The following is a 19,591-nucleotide window of genomic DNA, read 5'->3' on the forward strand; positions in this document are numbered from 1 at the left end:
CAGCTAACGTCTTGGAAACGAGCTCCCTATTTAAACCTCAGTTTAATTTAGACACCGCACTGAATTTATTAGTGAAAAGGAACGAACCCAAGTGTCTCAAGGAGCAGTTTCAATGGAAGATTACACCTCGCCCCACCCACACCACAACATGATTTATATTTAACACTGAACTTTCCATGCAGTGAGTACTATATTTCATTATCTCAGCTCATCTCACTCTTTGGTGGCCAGTCTTTTGCACTGCTTATAGGATGCTTCTGAAGAAGCCACAGCTCCTTAACTATAATGACGACAACTTGCATTGATATTGTGCCCTTCAGGTGTAATATTTCCACAATCAGGGCATCAATACATAATAATCCTTGCATTCGATATTGCAACAGTCATGTTGGAAGGATGCCTCATTGCACTGTACAGGATTTACTGTTAAGGTTCTTTTACTATTCTTTTGTAGGTGAACACGACAGCCAATTTGTACACAACAATGTCCCACAAACAGCCATAAAGTTTTTTGGGGGTGGGGTGGGGGAGGGGCAGGGTTTGGTGGAAATGTTGGCCAGGATATTAGAAAAAATTCCTTTCTCATTTTGAATAGTGCCACAGGATCTTTAACATCCATCTGGACATGTCATCTGAAGTATGGCGCCTTCACAATACCGCACACTCCCAGCACTGCACTGGAGAGTCTGCCGGGGCTGTGTGAGCTCACAGCTCCGATGTGGATCTTGAACCCATGACCTTCTGTCTCAGAGTCGGATATACTTCCAACTCAGCTAAGGCTGACAGCATTGTCCGCTTGTCTTGGTTAATACATCACTTGCAGCTTCTACTGCTTTTTTACCCAGTGAAAGGGAGAATTGTAAGTGCGATAGTTCTCAGGATAGCAGGGAAGCTATCACTCATCATCCCAGCTGAGCTTTTACACAGGTTCTGTTTTCTCTTTTGTATCAAATGAAAGGAGATTGGACAAAGACAACAACAACTTGCATTTATATTGCGCCCTTCACGGCAAACAGAGTCTCGGAGCGCTCATGAAGACCAGTTCACGATTAAGGTCACTTTTTGTGGCAAACACTAATTCGGCTCAAATGCGCTCTGAGACGCCATCCTGGATGAAGGGCACTATATAAATGCTTGTCGTTGTTGTTGTCATACATTGGCAAAGGGACTATAAACAGACTCAGCTGGAAGCAACGTGGACATTCAGGGCTAGGATTCCATGGTGCTTGACGCTGCGATGCCATGATATAAATCATGTTGTGGTGTATTTGTGTGTGTGAGAAAGAGAGAGATTGATTTAACAACTGCTATCTGTGTATATCTGAGAGGGGAGGTTAGTATAAAGGTCACTACCAGAACACAAATGTCAGCCAATACAAATTTCTTCCCACTCGGCTCCTGTTAACCCTGCAATCCAAAGCCCTAACGGGTAAGGCGGTCCTAGCTGAACAAGCAGCGGGGAAGCTTGGCAGACAACAACAACAACAACAAAATTACATTTGTATGTCAGGAGAAGGTCCCAAGGCGCTGGAGAGAGAGAGTTTCGGACCCGAGCTGAACCATTTGGAAAAAGCATGTAAATCAGAATAAGGAATGACTGGAATTGTAAGTCTCTAGGACATTGTTTTATTCAAGGATCACAGTGAATTATCAAAAAAAAGTACAATCTTCACAACACAATATACATTTATACAGCACATCGGAACAACGTATTGGGAGTGCTTGACTTGACGCTGCTGGGATGGGTTGGGGGAGAGGGGAGCAGGTGTGCGGGGAGGAGGTGCTTTTATGTTGAGAGGATGTCTCGGGGTGTGGGGGTCAGAGGAGCAAAATCCAAACCAACTTTGAGCTGGCAGAAATACTACCCAATATTCAGGTAAAACAGCATAACACAATATACAGTTAGACAGCTCCTTTCATGTTGGGAGGATGTCCCAAAGCGCTTGACGCTGCTCCAAGCCGGGACCCGAGCTGGGAGTGGGAGCTGAGGGTGTGAGTGGGGAAAGATGATCAAAAAGGTAAGTCTCGAGACTGACCTTGAAAAAGGGGAGAGAGGGAGGGAGCGGATCAGAGGGACTCCATGACAGACATCCAGAGAGTGAGAGCAAAATGGCTGAAAGCCCACCTGGGCAGAGAGAGCGGGAGGACATGAAGCAGGTATCCCTCCACCTCACTCCCTCTCAATCTGCCTTTAAATCCTATGTTAAAACTTACCGTTTTGACCTCTTCTACGGACATCTCCCTCTTCTCCTTTGCTTGGCATCCAATCCCATCACTGTCCAGCGCTCTGAGGCATTGAATGCAAGTTGTATTGTTAATGGGAAGAAGCACGGTAAATTTTATTTAATGCTGCTTTGTTACTGTGAAATCGTCACAGTCCTAGCAACATCACCACCACACACTTACTCCCCTTTACAACCAGGAAGACATTTCAATACAAAACTGTCCTGCCCTATCGGTTATTTTTGAAGTTAACTATGGTTAATAGTTAGGGAAGTCTGTGTTTTATTCAGTGTACAATGCGGGCATATCGTATAACATCGTAAAACAGGAAGCTTCTCGAATGTTAAGGATGTTACACGATTCACAAAGTCTGCATGTGAGAGGAAAGATAAGGAGGATGTAAAGCAAAGTGTTTGGAAAATTTGTATCAAATGTTACAAATTGACAAAATATCTACAGTGATAGTGGTTAATAATAATGCTTAATAATAATCCTTACATTTGATAAAAGCGTCTTGTAATGTCGTCAAGACAATTCAAAAGTGCTTCACAGCATTTTGCTGTGAAGTGGAGTGACTTTTTTTTGTAGGTGCATGTAGCAGTCAATTTGCGCCCAGCAATGTCCCTCAAACAGCCATGAAGGGAATGAGACCAATGGGGGATTGTAAGCCAGGACCGTGGTAGAGAAAGTCCCTTCTCTTTTCAAGTCGTGCCATGGGATCTTTAACGTTCACCTGAACAGGCTCAGATGGGAGCTCACGGTAACACTTCATCTGTAGGTCAGCACCTCTGACAACAATAATAATAAATGCATGCATTCGATGTAGCGCCTTATCACATTTTCAAGACGTCTCAAAGCACTTCACAGAATATACTGTAAAGTGGATTGACTGTATATTTTGTGAGCTCCTCCTAACCTAGCCTTGGAGCATCAACCTGGAGAGTGTGAGATTAACAACAATAACTTTGGAAAGGCTGTGTGTGTCTGAGCTGCAACAGAATTTACAGAATAAAACACTTCTAGATTTGAGTCGGTGTCTTTCACGACCAAAGCAAACTTAAATAGGGATAGTTTAATTATTAATAAGAACAATCGTTATATTTGGCATAGCAACATGTCGGGAGATCGGCTCAAAGATCCTATGGCACTATTCGAAAAGAGATGGGAGTCCTTCCAGGGTCCTGGCCAAACAATCCCACATTAGAATAAAATCGGTCACTCACTTCACGAATGTTTGAGCGACATTGCTGTGCACAATTGGGCTGTTGCGTATGCCTACAAATTTATATATATCTATATAGTTATTTTACAGTGTATCCTGTGAAGTGTTTTGAGACATCCTCCTGAAAGGTGCTGTACCAAATGCAAGAATTATTATTTTTCAAATCAGAATGTTATGAGTGGACAAATCGACTTGGAGAAGGGAGTTTCTCCTAGTGTCCTGACCTACAATACCCAAAGAAAAAACATACCATTAATATACTTCAAAGTATATCCTGTGAAATGCTTCGAGACATCCTCCGGACATGAAAGGTACTGTGCCAAATATAAGGATTATTGTTATATTTTGTATAGTGGAGTCTGTAGCTTAGTGGTTAGAGAACTCGCCTCGTAAGCGAGAGGACCCAGGTTCGATTCCTGGGCAGAATTAAACCTGAGGCAAGTTTCCGTACTTCACATACTTCTGTTTACCTAGCAGTAAGTAGGAACCCAGTTGTTAATCGATTGGTTGATCACTTTCTGTGGGTAATAATCCCTTAAAAAAACCTAATAATTTGGTCACTCAATCCACAACTGTTTGTGGGACACTAGTGTGCGCAATCGGCTGCCCCGTTTCATCCATAAAATCCACAGTCAATCCACTTTACAGTATATCCTGTGAAGCGCTTTGAGACGTCTCGATGACGTGATAAGGCGCTGTATCAAATGCAAGGGTTGTTATAAAAAGGAACATTGCGATCAATAATAATAAAAGTGGAGATTCACCATCATTCAAGTATTTACAACATTTCCATTATCTCGGATTCACTGGTTGTTCCATTTGAAAGCACAATGCAAGGAATTCAGTCACATTCACAAAAAGCATACATAATGCACAAATGGGTCAATGAGACCAACTCTTGACTCACCAACAGTATCAATCAGCACCAACCTAACCATATTCACTGAACTGATCATAATAATTGTAATCCTTGCATTCAGTATAGCTCCTTTCATGTCAGGAGGCCTTCAAAAGTGCATCACAGGATTTACTGTGAAGTGTAGTGACTGTGTGCTTGTAGGCAAATGTGGCAGCCCATTTACTCCGGTTTCCTGGTCAACAATTCCCCTCTCCAAATAAAAATTGGCCATTCACTTCATGGCTATTTGTGGGACATTGCTGTGTGCAAATTGTCTGTCTCGTTCACCTACAAATACACAGTCACTGCACTTCACAGTATATACTGTTAAGTGCATTGAGATGTCCCCCAGACGTGAAAAGCGTTATGCCAAATGTGAATATTATTATTAATAAAAATAATGAGAGGGTGGAATGAAACCTGTAATTGCCCAACGTAACTTCTTTCAAACAGTAAATAGCCTCACTACAGTCACGATAAAAATCCTGCTTCATACGACGCACAAGAAACATTGTCTCACGCGCGTCACAATAAACCGGAAACCCCTACACATCGATCGCAAAATATATTAACATCTGTCAATAAAATAACCTCTTTGATTCGGTACGAATTAAAAACGTGGCATGGAGTAGTTGAACATCAAGTAATCCAGGTAATAAAAGTTATAGGTCTTCTGCCTTTCCACAGAGGAAAGCTGAGCCAAGTATTGTTGGACCACTGTGGGGGTAGTCCTCTCGTCGGTGGAGTGCCTGTCTTTGAAGCTGGGGAAGTGGAGGCCTGGGGGAGCTCCGATTAGCTTCAGGAAGTGGTTGGCGTCCGTCTCCAAGGTCTCGAACTTACCGATAAAGTCATAGTCGATCAGACAAGGCGAGCAGAGCTTGCTGATCTGCTCCCAGTGAATGTCCATCCCCACAGGCCGCTGTGCGTCCAGCAGGTACTGAGCAAACTCTCTGAAGGTCACCCCCGATCCTGTGTCCAGCGCCTCCACACTTGCGTTGACTCGGTATTTCTTCAGGATGGCCTTGCCGAATACCGGGTGGTAATAGTTGTTGGAGTGCTCGAACTTGTCCCTGAATGCCGACACCAATCTCTCCATGGGGTCCCTGACGAACACCACCTTGGTGTAAGTGCTGAAGCGATCGTGGATGTCCTTAATGTTATAGCTGTCCAGCCTCCGTAGGCTTTTGCTGTAGTGCACAGAGTCGTGCGAGATATTGTCTGGGGACGAGGCCAAGCCATTCAGTACCATTAATATGCGTTTCCAGTTTGAGCAACCAGCCTTGGGCACCTCACAGTACAGGAGTTTATACTTGTCCTCCACATAAATCCGGGACACGAGTCGTATCAAGGACGCCCGATGCCGAGTTGAGTGATACTTTTGACAGAACTCGGCCAGCAAAGCTTTGCGTTTCTCTTGGCTTCCGTCCGTCACCTGTTGAGTCCTGTTGGGGGGACGGAAGGCCAACTGATAGCTGATGGGATACAAGTACTTTTTTATCAATAAGTTTCTCATCTTCTTCTGTTCTGCTAGTTTGTGCTTCAACGACTCACCCGCTTCCTCGAACGTCTCATTAGTTTGCGTCGGCCAGAAGCTCTTCCCAATTTGTCCGACCTTCCCATTCGTAAAGGTTGTGGCATTTCTCCCTGCGCTTCTGAACTGTTTATTCCATTCCTGTCGAGAGAACGAGGGAGATATAAGGCAGAGAAGGGAGTTTCTCCCAGTGTCCTGGCCAACAATTCTCCTGGCAGGTCTTCAGGTGGAATTTAAAGACAGATAAAGAGGGGGTGAGGTGGGGGGATTGAGGCATGGAGTTATATCCAGAGGATATACTTTACGGTGAATTCTTGAAGCGCTTTGAGACATGGAAGGCGCTATTATGAAATGTAAGGATAGTTATCAGTGTGAGGATTATTATTACTACAAGGTGAAGAGAGAGTCTGAAGAATATATGGGTAAAAAATAGTATTCTGTCCCTAAGGTCACTGGAAACAGTGAAATCCAATTACAACATGCTGTCAGCGATATTCAGGGTGAAAGAATGTAACTTTTCAGTCGATTTCACTCACTTTTTATTCATACATTCTTTACTTCAAAGTGCACTGCAGACTAAAAGTACTAAAAGAACTGAGGAGACGTAGACAGAATTCTTCCCTCATTCTGAGAATAACTTCCTTGAATGCTCAGATTGGAAATTTACCTTGAGATATGCCAAACTGATTAATAATAATAATAATAATTCTTGCATTTGATATACCATCTTATCACATCATTGAGACGTCTTAAAGCACTTTACTGGATATACTGTAGAATGGATCGACTGTATATATAAATTTTATACTCCCGGAATCAGGTAAGCAGGATGTGTTTAACGGGAAGAGAGTGTGCACCCCAATACATGACAATTTCCACGTGTAGGTGATGATTTGGATACTCTTAAGCAAGGTGATGACGTTTTCGCATATGTCCCACACCTGGTTGAACCCCAAAAAATACATTTCCCAAATATTCCAATTACCTTTTTGTTTGGGTCCTCCTGCATTTTGTATCTCGGCACTAAAAGAGAACAGAGCAAATATGAGGGCTGGTTTACACGGGAGTATTAACAGATATAACAGAGACAGGTAACATACAGGAATTAAATAATGAATGCCATGAACTACTTCAAAGAGGAGAAATTCCAGCTGGTTCTAGATTTACGCCATTTCAGTGTGTAAAGCATTTATCAGACGGGACCTTGCTTTAACATCTCATCCGAAGGACGGCACCTCTGATAACCCACCACCCCTTCTCTCTCTTCCCCCCCAGCCACCCACCCCAACACTGCATTGGAACGTCAGCCTAGACTATGTTAGTACCAAAAAAAAGTGCAAGTTTACCTACAAATTGCACACTGCAAAACACTCAGGTGTTTCTTATAAAGAGAAGCACAAAGCATACATCCTCTTCACAAATTTCTCTTCTCTAACCACAATATTCACTCGCGCAGATAATTCTGTTAATCTGCGTTTGGAGTTGTTACTGGGGATTAAAACCAGTGTGGGTCAGTGCCCTAACTAGGAATCTAACAACAGCTGAAAGACTTGAGCCCTATACAGTGCCTTTCATCCAGAAAAACATTCCATGATGACAACCATTAAAAAGACTGGCCAGTGCAGAAAGGTCAATCTTTTAATCTGTGCAAGACTTAAAAGACATAGCCCTGGGAATAACACAGCACAAGTTATATTTACTCAGCGCCTGTAATGTCAGGAGGACGTCTCAAAGCGCTTCACAATGCTGGCTAGACAGCCGAGTTGGAGATGGGAGATGAGGGGGGGGGGTGGGAGGGAAAAGGCACGGTCAAAGAGATACTTTTTGGGACGTGACTTGTAAGAGGGGAGGGAGCAAATTGGAGGGAATCTGGAATGGAGTTATAATCCTTGCATTTGATATAGAGCCTTAACACATCATTGAGCCGCCTCAACGTGCTTCACACTATATACTGTAAAGTGAATTGAGTGTATATTTTGTGGGCGAAACGCGGCAGCCAACTGAGCAATGTCCCGCAAACAGTCATGGATTGAGTGACCAAATTATTATATTTATTTTTGAAGGGATTAATCCCCCCCAGAAAACGATCCGCCAATCGACTAACAACTGGGTTCCAATTACTGCTAGGTAAACAGAGGCATGTGGAGTAAGGAAACTTGGCTATGGTTTCGGCCTGCCTGAGAATTGAACCTGGGTCCTCTCGCTTGCGAGGCGGGTGCTCTCACCACTACACTACAGGACTCCATAGTTCCAGAGAGTGTGGGGGACAGAATGGTTGAAAGCCTGCAGGCCGATGGTGGGGTGAGGGGCATGAAGCAGACCAAGGGAACATCGAGGAAAGTCACAGATGTAGGTTGGGGGAAGACCACAGAGGGATTTGAAATTTTGATGCGGTGGGAGCTGGGGAGTCAGTGGACCTGTGCGAGGATGGGGGTGATAGGCTCGCGGAGCCTGGTGCGGGAGGGGACACAGGCTGCTAGACTCTGCACAATATGAACACCTGCGAAGGGAAGTGTTGGGAGTCTGAGGTAAAGAGCGTAGAGTCTAGGAATAGTACCAGTAGTAGTTAGGGTCAACTGAGGAGTGAGGCTTCCTTTTTACATGGAAAACCAATTGCAATGTTGTTGCAATGTACGTTATGTACCAGTAGATCCACCCATCAACAGGGTGTCAACGCATCAACTCAGCTTGTTTCTGGGCTCTGACCTGTTCCATGTCCCTCACCCGGCCCACCCCACCATCGGCGGTCGGGCCTTCAGACTCTCTGCCCCTACCCTCTGGAACTCCATCCCACAGTCCCTTGGCCTTGTTCCCTTCCTTGCCTCCTTTCAAGGCACATCTCAAGACCTTCCTCTTTGACTGTGTCTTTAGTCACCCTCCTATGGGGGCGGGGGTTGGTGTACTGTGGGGGAGTGGGGAGGGGAGCAGGCGGGTGGGGGGGGGTCTGGTCAGACTGGCTGCACTGAGTATTTCCCACAGAGTGGGACATGTTCCCCCGAGCGCAGTTCCCAGAAGATATTGCACAATCTGTTCTGTTCTGCAAAGACTTGGCTGGACCAGCGAGTTAATGGGCTTGGAAATCCAGGGCATAAAAGAAGAAGTCTTGAGTTGATGTTGATTGAAGAAAATGAAGTGAAGGGTTGGCAGTGTGGCCGGGCTGTGCCTTTCTCTCCCGCTGCTCATATTTACTAATTATGCTCAATATAAAAACAGAACTCGATTGTCGAGACTGCTCATAAGAATGCAGAGCCACTTCCTGTGGTGGTTCAGCAGTTCCTGGGAAACTTCATTCTTAGTGTTATTAATACACTGCCCTGTCACTTGGTGAAGCTTTGCCCGGCTGGCTCCGAAAATCTGGCAATTAATGAATGCCTTTATAAACTGTGCTTTTTTGTCACCTAATGAGATCCGCTTTGTGCGTGTATATATGTTTTGTTTTGAACTATTTTTGAAAGGAGAAAATAAAGCATCTCTCTCTTCTGCTGCTCCCAAGTTGTTGTCCGAACCATTTCAAGTAAGAAAAAGGATTCGGTCCGTGAGTTAATACAATAGTGTTGGACTTTACTTTTCACTGGGCACTGCTAACATGAGCCTCACTTGTGCAGATGGGTTGTTTGGAAGGTACATAAGGTACAAATGAGATGCCCGGTCACAAGAAACACATACACACACACACACACACACACACAAGTGTTGTGTTCAAAGCCAAGATCCTTGCGCAAGAAATGACATGGGGCAAACACTTGTGAATCTTAATGAGAGCCCACTTCTCCCCCATCCATTGACCCAGGTGGAGACACACGGCAATCCTTTGGAAGCTCTGTGGGTTCAGGCCGCAGAGATGAAGGGCGCTTTATAAATGCAAGTTGTTGTTGTTTTGTTGTTGACTCTGCCCTGGTTTAGACAACCCACAGAGGAGTCCGATATTGAACAATTTCGTTTGGAGCAAATAGTGCTGTTGTTCTAATAGGAGATTAGAGGAGATCAAAACCCTCTTGATAATAATAATAATAATCCTTGCATTTGGCATAGTGCCTGATCGCGTCTTCGAGACGTCTCAAAACGCTTCACAGAATTTACTGTAAAGTGGAGTGACTGTGTATTTTGTGGGCGAAACGCAGCAACCAACTGCGCACAGCAGTACCCCACAACCAGTCAACGTGATAAGGTGCTATATTAAATGCAAGGATTATAAATCCATTTCAGATTCCCTCCGATTTGCTCCCTCCCCTAAATCGCTTTATCAAATGCAAGGATTATTATTATTAGTATTTACATAGAGTGGCAGGAAACAGAAACAGGTCCTACGGCTCAACTAGTGCGTGCTGGTGTTTATACTCCACACAAATTCCCCTTTCCCCCACCCCCCTTCCTCTTCCCCAATAAAATGGAAGAGTACATCAAAATTACATTAAAAACAACCAAAGGGATACATGTTTGCTTTTGAAGGATCATTTTCTTGAACGTAACTGATGTGTGGTGCTTTCTAATCTAAGGAGGCAACTATGGTAAAATATTGAATAGCATGTAATTGAAATCCTGTCAGCATGCAGGTTTTACAAGCAAGTTCTTTTGAATCATTGTACAATTTTCTTCTTTTTAAAACTACTGTGCTTCAAATATTTTGACAAATGGAGGCAATTACAGGCCACAGATAGCCTTGTTAATGCAGTCTACCTTTAACAGGTCTGAACATAACCTGAGGAGGTGTTTTAGAGTATAGGTTCATTGATTTGTTCGTTAAAAAGAAAGGGTTGGTTTGTCTTCGATCCTTTTGAAGGTCCTGTCTGTGTCTGTTCAGTGGACTGTGAAGATTCTGTGGCATGATTTGAAAAGAGAAGGGTGTTTCTCCTGGTGTCCTGGCCAACAATCCTCCAAATAAAATTGATCATTCACTTCATGGCTGATTGTGGAACATTGCTGTGCATAAATGGACATCTGCATTCGCCTACAAAACACACAGTCACTACACTGTACAGTACATCCTCTGAATTGCTTTGATACGTACTCCTGACACAAAAGTTTACGCTGTGCTATGGCTGTTTTGATGCTTTGGGGTTATGAAAGGGGATGGGAAAACTCCAAGTATGACTGATTTCCAAGTGAGTACAAGAGGCCACACCAGGGAGTCAGTGTGGATTTAGAATCAATAAGCCATGCCTCACCAATTCACAGGAATGCTTTGCGGAGGTAGCTGAACTGGTGAACTATTTTCTTGTTGTTTTGCAGGATATTTGTAAAGTTCCAGGTCTGAGACAGTCAGCGATCATCGCTGACATATTAAAAGGAAGGTTCCAAATGGTAAAAGACTTGACAGTATAACAATATTAATAATAATCCTTGCATTTGATATAGTGCCTTATCACATCTTCGCGTCGTCTCAAAGCGCTTCAGAGGATATATTGTAAAGTGAATTGACTGTATATTTTGTGGACGAAACGTGGCAGCCAATTGTGCACAGCAGTAATAATAACAATCCTTACATTTGATACAGCATCTTTCACATCAGGACAACCAATGACTCAAAAGTGCTTCACTGGATTTTACCATAACGTATATATGTAATACAACCCCAGCACTCGTGCGTCACTGTAGACTGTGTGATTCTCGATGTTGGGCTTGAACCCGCAAACTTATGACTGAAAGGCGAGAGTCCCATGGCAGAACTTTGAACTCCAGCCCCTGCTGAGTTTTCCCAGCTCTGTCTGTTTTTGTTTGAACTTTTAATGTCTCGCCTGACACGTGAATACATAGCCAGGGCAGCCCTGCCTTGTTGGAGGTGCCAGCCTTCAGATGAGACGTTAAACTGAGGTTCTGTCTGCCTGTTCAGGTGGATGCTAAAGATCCCGTGGGGCTATTCGAAAAGAGAAGGGAGATTCTCCCAGCGTCCTGGCCAACAATCCCCCAAGTAAAATTGATGATTCACTTCATGGATGTTGATGGGACATTGCTGTGTGCAACTTGGTTGCTGTATTCACCTACAAAATACACAGTCACTACAATTTGCAGTGAACCTGTAAAGCATTTTGAGGCATCTATCTGACATGAAAGGTGCTATATCAAATGCAAGGCTTCTTATTAAAGGTGTAGTGTTCATGAATTGGTGCTAGTTTTGTAAGCAACTGAGGCAGCAATATGTGCCAGCAATGTCCCATAAAGAGACATAAGGGAACACAATGTTAACATAGGCTGAACAGCACAATCTGAAGGTAAATTGTGCTGCAGCCCAGCTGTGAGACCATTTTGAGGTGTTTTCTGCAATTGCTGGTGCTATTCGACTTGGGCTGAACTCAGAAATGTCTCTGAAATTTTGTTTCAGTGCAAAGGATAATAATAATATTAACAATAATCCTTGCATTTGATATAGCAAATGTCTGCAAGATATCTCAAAGCGCTTCACAGAATACACTGTTATGTGAATTGACTGTGTGGGCAAAACGCTGCTGCCAATTGAGTACAGCAATGTCCCATACACAGTCGTGGATTGAGTGAAAAAAAATATTATTTGGAGGGATTATTACCACCAGAAAGTGATCTGCCAATCGACTGACAACCGGGTTTCTACTTACTGCGAGGTAAACGGAGACGTGTGGAGTAAGGAAACTTGCCCAAGGTTTTGCCCTGCCAGGGGATCAAACCCAGGTCCTCTCGCTTGCGAGGCGAGTGCTCTAACCACTACACTCTAAGACTCCACAAGTGACTACCCAAGGACATTCAAGGGACTATTTGTTAATGTTGCTAATTTTCTTTGTGATCAGTCAGGCGTCTGCCAGACGTGGAATCACATCACGGTGCTCAAGAGATCCAAATCAGACCGAGAGTTCTACGTGCATATCCACCTACACATGGAAATTTCCCTGTGGCTAGAATGGAATGCAAACTCCCCCTCTGTCTCTCACCAGTGGGTTGCATCCTGCTTTTATAATTCAGGAGAATATTAGGTGCAGGTTGACGAGAGCCAAGGCTTGGGGACCTTCAGAGTGTGGGTTGGGATAAATGCTGGAGTTAAGTGATAAGGTCTTCTTGCCTGCCATCTTGTATAGATGGCCTGGCAGTCCATGTTGTGATATTATGGTTACTGTGTTAAGTCAGTAGGAAAAGTACTACCTTGGCATTTTAAGCGCAGGGAGTGGTGTTACTTTCGATCAGCCAGGTGTCTGACACACACGTAAACCTATCATTATGATTGAGAGAATCCAAACCAATCTGAGAATTCCAGGCATCCGACCTACACATGGAAATCCCAGAGACTGATTGTTGGAATGGCATGGGCTCTCTCTCTCCCTGGAGGGACGTATCCTGTTTACCTAATTCCAAAAAGTATTAGGTGTAGGTTGGCAAGAGCCAAGGCTTGGGGATCCCAGAGTGTGTGTTGGGGGTAACAGCTAGAGTCTAACCAGCTAAAATCGCATAGATTGCCATTGATATCACTTTTTCTTCTTTTCTTTTGCTGGGCTAAAGGAGTGATGATTGACTAACAATAATAATAATCCTTGCATTTGATATAGTGCCTTATCACGTCTTTTGAGATGTCTCAAAGCGCTTCACAGACTGTACTGTAAAGCGGGGTGACTTTTTTTTTGACTCTTCAGCAAAGATTTACTGAAGGTTAAAGGAAACAATTAGCTGGACTGGACTAGAGCAGGCAATTCGCTTTTCAAGGGAAGCTGCTGTTTTTGTGAGGTATGAACAGCGGTGTGTGTGGTCCAGCTGGGCCGAATAACCTGTTTCGGTGTCGTATCACTCTACGTAACTCTATGTAAGTGATCTGATTGAGGAAGAAGCCTCTTGAGCAATTCCGGGGTAAAATTTGCAGTTTTCCGTATAGAACACCGGCCCAAACCAGTAGATGGCAGCACATCCTCCCAGGTAAGTGATGCTATCCTCCAGATAAGATGCTAATCCGAAGCCTTGCTGCCTCTTTTGGGTGGACATTAAAGAGCTCATGGCACTCCTCAAAAAGAAAAGGGAGTTTCACCCTGTTCCTGCCATCTTTTTTAAATCTGAGGCAGGTTTTTTTGCATTTGGTAATAGTTTGGGTTATCCAACTCAGAATTAGGCAGATTAGTTAGATACCCCCCAACCCCCACTCCAGAGAGGTGAGGTCCATCAGATGAGACATTAAACCAAGGTCCCATCTGCCTGCTTTGTTGGATATTAAAGATCTCATGGCACGACAGATATTTGAAAAGAGATGGGAAGTTTTTCTTGATGTCCTGGCCAACAATCCTCCAGAAAAACAAAAATCAATCATTCACTTCATGGCTGTTTGTGAGACATTGCTATGCACAAAACTGAACGCAGTTACTCCACTTTATGGCGAGTCCTGTGAAGCACTTTGTGACATCGTGTCAACGTGAAAAGCTTTCTCTACAAATGTAAATTAGTATTGCTCTTGATTGCATCTTGTTGCCTTGTCCATCTTACATTACCAAACAGGTAATATTCACCACTTAAAAATGTTGCTTATGCAGTATATATAAAACTATATATATATATATATATATATACATGACCTAGAGCAACAACAACAACTTGCAGTTGCATAGCACCCTTCACGCACGGCAGAATCTCGGAGTGCTTAACGGTGGCGGAGGCTGACCCCGAGTCTGAGGGAGGGAGAAGGTGACCGTAAGAACAGTCGAAGGCAAAGGTTTCAGCCGTGATCGAATACGGGAGAAGGAGTGGGCTTATATATAATATATATATATATAATTATAATGTATTCAAGCAGACGGCTTGTATTTCACCGTCCTCAGGTTATGGCAATCTGAGACTTGGATCTTCATCTGCCTTTAATAGCCTGTGCATGGCAATCATAAGCAGGTGAGAGACAGTCAGATTGAGCTACAGTGAGGTTGCCTGGCCATACATAGACATGTGCTCAGGCTCTATTGGGCTATCAAGGGATCATCCTTCTCATGCAGTGTAAATGCGTCAATGCTGCTGACTGCTCATTTATGAAGTGCAGTCAGCCATCGTAGACCAATGGAACCAAAACAAGTGACTGTGTATTTGTGGGCGAACCTGACAGCCAATATGCACACGGCAATGTCCCACAAACAGCTACTAAGTGAATGCCCGATTATATCTGGGCAGTGTTGGCCAGGACACAGGGAGAAACTCCCTTCTCTATTTGAGCAGTGTCAGGGTATGTTTGGCCAGGCAGATGGGACCTCAGTTTAATGTCTCATCTCGCTTTAATGAAGGACAGCACCTCCGACAATGCAGCTCACTCTCAGTACTGTGAGCTCCAAGTCTCATTTTAGGTTGCCAAAAAATAATAATAAAATAAATAATAATAATTTGGTAAATCAATCCACAATGGTTTGTGGGACACTGCTGTGCGCAATTTGACCTCCGTGTTTCGCCCACAAGATACACAGTCGATTCACTTTACAATATATTCTGTGAAGCGCTTTGAGTCATCTCAATGACGTGATAAGGCACTATATCAAATGCAAGAATTATTATTATTATTATTAATTCCCCACTGATGGGGCTTGAACCCACAACCTTCTAACTTGGAGGGAGAATTCTAACGACTAAACCAGGCTGACCAACAAGAGCGTATGTTGCTTTTTTACTCGAGTGGGATAGGAGCAGTGGTAACACCACCATGTATTTTATTCCTGCTTATTATTTTGTTAATGTTTGACTGTTAAAACACCATCCAGAGGAAAGAAGCTTCCTTTTGGCTTTCTCAATGAAGTTGCCCCCCTACCTTGGGGCAGATTATATACACTCAGTTCCACTGAAATGTCAGAAGCAGAAAGCTGATGGTTTTGGCAGTTACGAAATGATTACAGACGCATAATCAGAGGAGATGACAGCAGATGTGAACAGCAGTAGCCAAGCAGAAGGAAAGGTGAGCTGAAGTGAAGGATCCTTGTGGAGGAGCATAAATAGATGTACAATTAATAATAATAATAATCCTTGCATTTGATATAGCGCCTTATCACGTCGTTGAGACGCCTCAAAACCCTTCACAGGATTTAATGTGAAGTGGATCGACTGCGTATTTTGTGGGTGAAACGCGCCAGTCATTTTGCGCACAGCAGTGTCCCACAAACAGCCAAGGAGCGAGTGACCATTTTTATTTGGGGTACTGTTGAGAGAGAGAAAAAAATTTCAGATAGTGTCGTGGAATCTTTAGTATCCACCTGAAGAGGCAGGCGAAACCTCTGTTTAACGTCTCATGCTAAGGACGGATTGCTCTGCACAGCTTATGGAAGGGGAGAGGATTTCAAGCTGTGCTTAACTATGTGCCTCACCCAGTCTCTCTCTCATTTCCTCAAGAGCAGGAAGAAAGCGCTTACGTTTTGAAGCATCTCGTCACATCATTAGTCTCAAATTGCTTAAAATTGTAATCACTGACAAACGTTTCTGACCTTTTTTTGGAGGAAAACACAACTGCCGATTTGCACACACAGCAGCCCACCAACAGCCGTGAGGTGAATGGTTAATTTTACCTGGGGGATGGATGGCCAGGACACCTGGAGAAACTCCCATCTCTTTTTGAATATTGTCAGGTAATCCTCTTTTACGGATGGGGCAGGTAAAGCGGGGTCTCCTTGAGCCTGAACTGGCTTCAGTGTGATGGGCTTGGTAACAGAAAGTCAGATGAGTCAACCCTCTGTGGCGCTCTCAGTAGTCCAGTTCCCCTGAGCCAGGCAGGACCGAGTATTCCAGGGCACCGCTGATGACAGCCCTGGCAGCCTGGCTCATCATCTGGACTTGGAAAGGCAGACCAGCCACTGAGAGTCTCCCTAATCAGCTCCTGTAACCTTGCAAGCCAAAGCCTAATGGGTAGGGTGGTCCTAGTTGGACAAGCAGCGAGAAGTTCGGGTTCCGATGTGTATTTGGCCCAAGTGCTTTATTGACATTCAATTCTCTACCTTTCTTCACACAGTAAATCAGAACCCATCCACTGCGTCTATCATAACACGTTGGCCTTTCACCGTTCTATTTTGCAAGACATCGCTGTGGCCAAATTGGCTGCTGCGTTCACTCACAAAACATAGTCACTACACTTTGCGGTAAATCCTTCGAAGGGCTTTGAGATGTGCTCCTGATGTGAAAGGCTCTATACCAAATGTCAGGAGTGTTATCCTATTTCATTGCTGCAATGGCCTCGCTCACATAATATACTGCCCCCAGAGAATGAAACAAACTTAATATTTAATCACAGTCCTTGAGCATTTCCTTGTCAACATGATTTGTTTATTCTACAATCGCATAATTTAATGCTTATCCAGGCGACTTCGAGTTCAGTGTGTGGGGGGTGGGGAGGGGGATGGAGAGGGCGGGGTGTACCCTAGTTAGGAACAGAAACAGTCTGGAAGTCTAGGTTATGCAGATGTTAGTTGGAAAATTCCACTCACAGTTATAACTTTACGTTCATCACTGAATGCAGCAAATCTTTTTGCTGCTCAAATGGATATTCAGATATTAGCATTGGATAATAATCTTTGCGCTGCACTCAAATAGCACCTTTTCACGTCGGTGCTATTTACACCCCAGAATTCTTCTCCTCTCGCCCACTTCACTCAGCCGGCTCCAGCCTCCTGCACGTCCCTCGTCCCCTCCTCTCCACCATTGGTGGCCGTGCCTTCAGCCACGACCCCCTGAAACTATGGAATTACTGCCTCAATCCTCCTTGTCCATCTTTGGGTCGTACCTAAAGTCTTCACTCTTCGACCAAGCCAATGGTCACCTCCCCCCCTCTCCACTACTCAGTGTTGAGCTCCGCCACTGTTAAGTACTTTGAGACGTTAAGGGCGCTATTGTTATTGTTTTGTTTGGAGGACAATCCAAAACTCTCAGAGGATTTTACTATAAAAGGTAGTTAGCTGTGTATTTTGTAGGTGAAAGTGGCAGCTCATTTGTGCACAGCAGCGCCCGACAAACAGCCGCAAAATGAGTGACCAATTTTATCTGGGGGAATGTCGGCCAGGAAACACGGGGAGAAACTCCCTTCTCTTATCGATCACGGGATCTTTAGCATCCACCTGAACAGACAGAGAGGAGCTTGGAAGGATCTCACCTGAAGCACGGAACTTCCAAACAACACAGCGATCCACCCAGGACTGAATCAGAGTGCCAGTCTGGACTGTGAGCTCAAAGCTTGAACCCACACCTATCTGCCGAGGAAGAGAGAGAGAGAGAGAGAGAGAGAGTCCGAGTCAGGCTGACGCGCAAACGTGCCGAGCAAGGCACGTGCAAGGGCTGCCTCCAGAGGGCGCCGAAACACCTCCATTCCAGATCAGGAAGATGCTTGGTTGGCAAAAGCACCGGGAACTCTGGCTCACCGTAACACACAGCCCAAGTCTGCCGGAGAACATTAACAGTCTCCAGTCTAAACAGACAGCTGTACGCAACGATCGATTGACTTACAAGGAAGCTGTGTTGAGCGAGAAAGGCTGGGACTTTTCCTTTCCTCCCCTGGGGCATCGCCAGAAACGTTGAGCGCAGCTGCTATTATGCATAACCACAATAATAATAATAATCCATGCATTTGACATCGCACCTTATCATGCCATCCAGGTGACACGGGAGAGCTTCACAGTACGTACCGTAAAATGATGTGATTGTGTGTATTTTGGGGGTGAACGTGGCAGCCAAATTGCACACAGCAGTGTCCCACAAACAGCCACGAAGTGAATAATAATAATAATAATAATCCTTGCATTTGATATAGCGCTTTTCACGTCGGGAGGACGTCCCAAATGACCAATCTTATCTGGGGGTTTGATGGCCAGGACACCAGGAGAAAAGCCCCTTTTGTTTTTGAGGAGAGCCATGGGATCTTTAATGGCCAACTGACTTGGCACACAGGACCTTGGTTTTTAAACAAGACAGTAGATGTCCTACTACACTTGGGAAAATTCCCATTGTTATGGGGAGCCAGGAAAAGGATACATGCGCCATGTTACTTCTGCAGTAAATTTTACAATATAATTCACATTTATCCAACACCTTTCAGGTCAGGAGACAACTCAAAGTGCTGGACAGTTTGCAACTGAACCGGGAGGTGGAGAGCGGGTGGGGTTGGGGGTGGGGTGGGGAGAGGAGGGAGTAATTTTAAAGTTGACAAGATCTAAGCAGACATACATCCTTTTTGGAAACATCTCCTCACCTCTGGCTCTGACCGCAACCACCAAGGCCTACCTCTCAAACTCATAAACTCAAAGGCTGAAGGTGAGGCGGGCAGGTAGGGAGAGGGACATGACTCAAGCAGGTGAGCGATGGGGGCGACTGAATCGGTAAGGTTTGAGGTCGCAGAGGTAGGGTGTTATATCACATACAATGATTATTATTATTATCTAATAAAGCTATCACAAGCTGCATGTTCAAGGACGGACCTTCAGGATCCTGGGACCTCCACCCAACCCCCCCCAACGTGAAAGGAACTATATAAATGCGATTTGTTGTTTTTGCTGTAGCTTTATTACAGGAGGATGAAATAGGAGCTGTATATAGTTCTGTTAAACGAGCTCTGACATGCACATTCCTGAGTAGAGACGAGAGGTTTTCCCAACACGTGCACAAATCTACAGTACCCCCAGGGAGTTTTAACAACACAACCCTTGCTCGTGCCCAAAATACTTAAACCATATCACACAGCAGGGAGAAGTCTGCGTGTGTCATCCTGGCTCAATCGGTTGTGAGTTCAAGCTTTGATCCCACACAGTTTAGGCTGACATTTCAGTGCTGT

General features: G+C 44.4%; 1 protein-coding gene and 1 non-coding gene across 3 annotated transcripts in view; one reads left to right on the forward strand and one right to left on the reverse strand.

Moving 5' to 3' along the window:
* The first annotated feature begins 3,800 nt into the window (after nucleotides 1-3,800).
* Nucleotides 3,801-3,874, forward strand: trnat-cgu. The gene has a single exon. It is a non-coding gene; the product is annotated as a tRNA-Thr (tRNA).
* An 822-nt stretch (nucleotides 3,875-4,696) lies between these two features.
* Nucleotides 4,697-19,591, reverse strand: part of LOC103179706 (carbohydrate sulfotransferase 9) — a 40,874-nt gene continuing 25,979 nt past the window's right edge. For both annotated transcript variants that reach the window (XM_007895089.2, XM_007895090.2), the window contains exons 3-4: nucleotides 6,860-6,897; nucleotides 4,697-6,015 (exon numbers count right to left, since the gene is read on the reverse strand). In XM_007895089.2, coding sequence (XP_007893280.1) covers nucleotides 4,954-6,015; nucleotides 6,860-6,897 — 1,100 coding nt within the window. In that variant the 3' untranslated portion in view covers nucleotides 4,697-4,953. The remainder of the gene's footprint in view (nucleotides 6,016-6,859; nucleotides 6,898-19,591) is intronic.

This window comes from Callorhinchus milii, unplaced genomic scaffold (assembly GCF_018977255.1).
Source record: "Callorhinchus milii isolate IMCB2004 unplaced genomic scaffold, IMCB_Cmil_1.0 Scaffold2, whole genome shotgun sequence".
NCBI lineage: Eukaryota > Metazoa > Chordata > Chondrichthyes > Chimaeriformes > Callorhinchidae > Callorhinchus > Callorhinchus milii.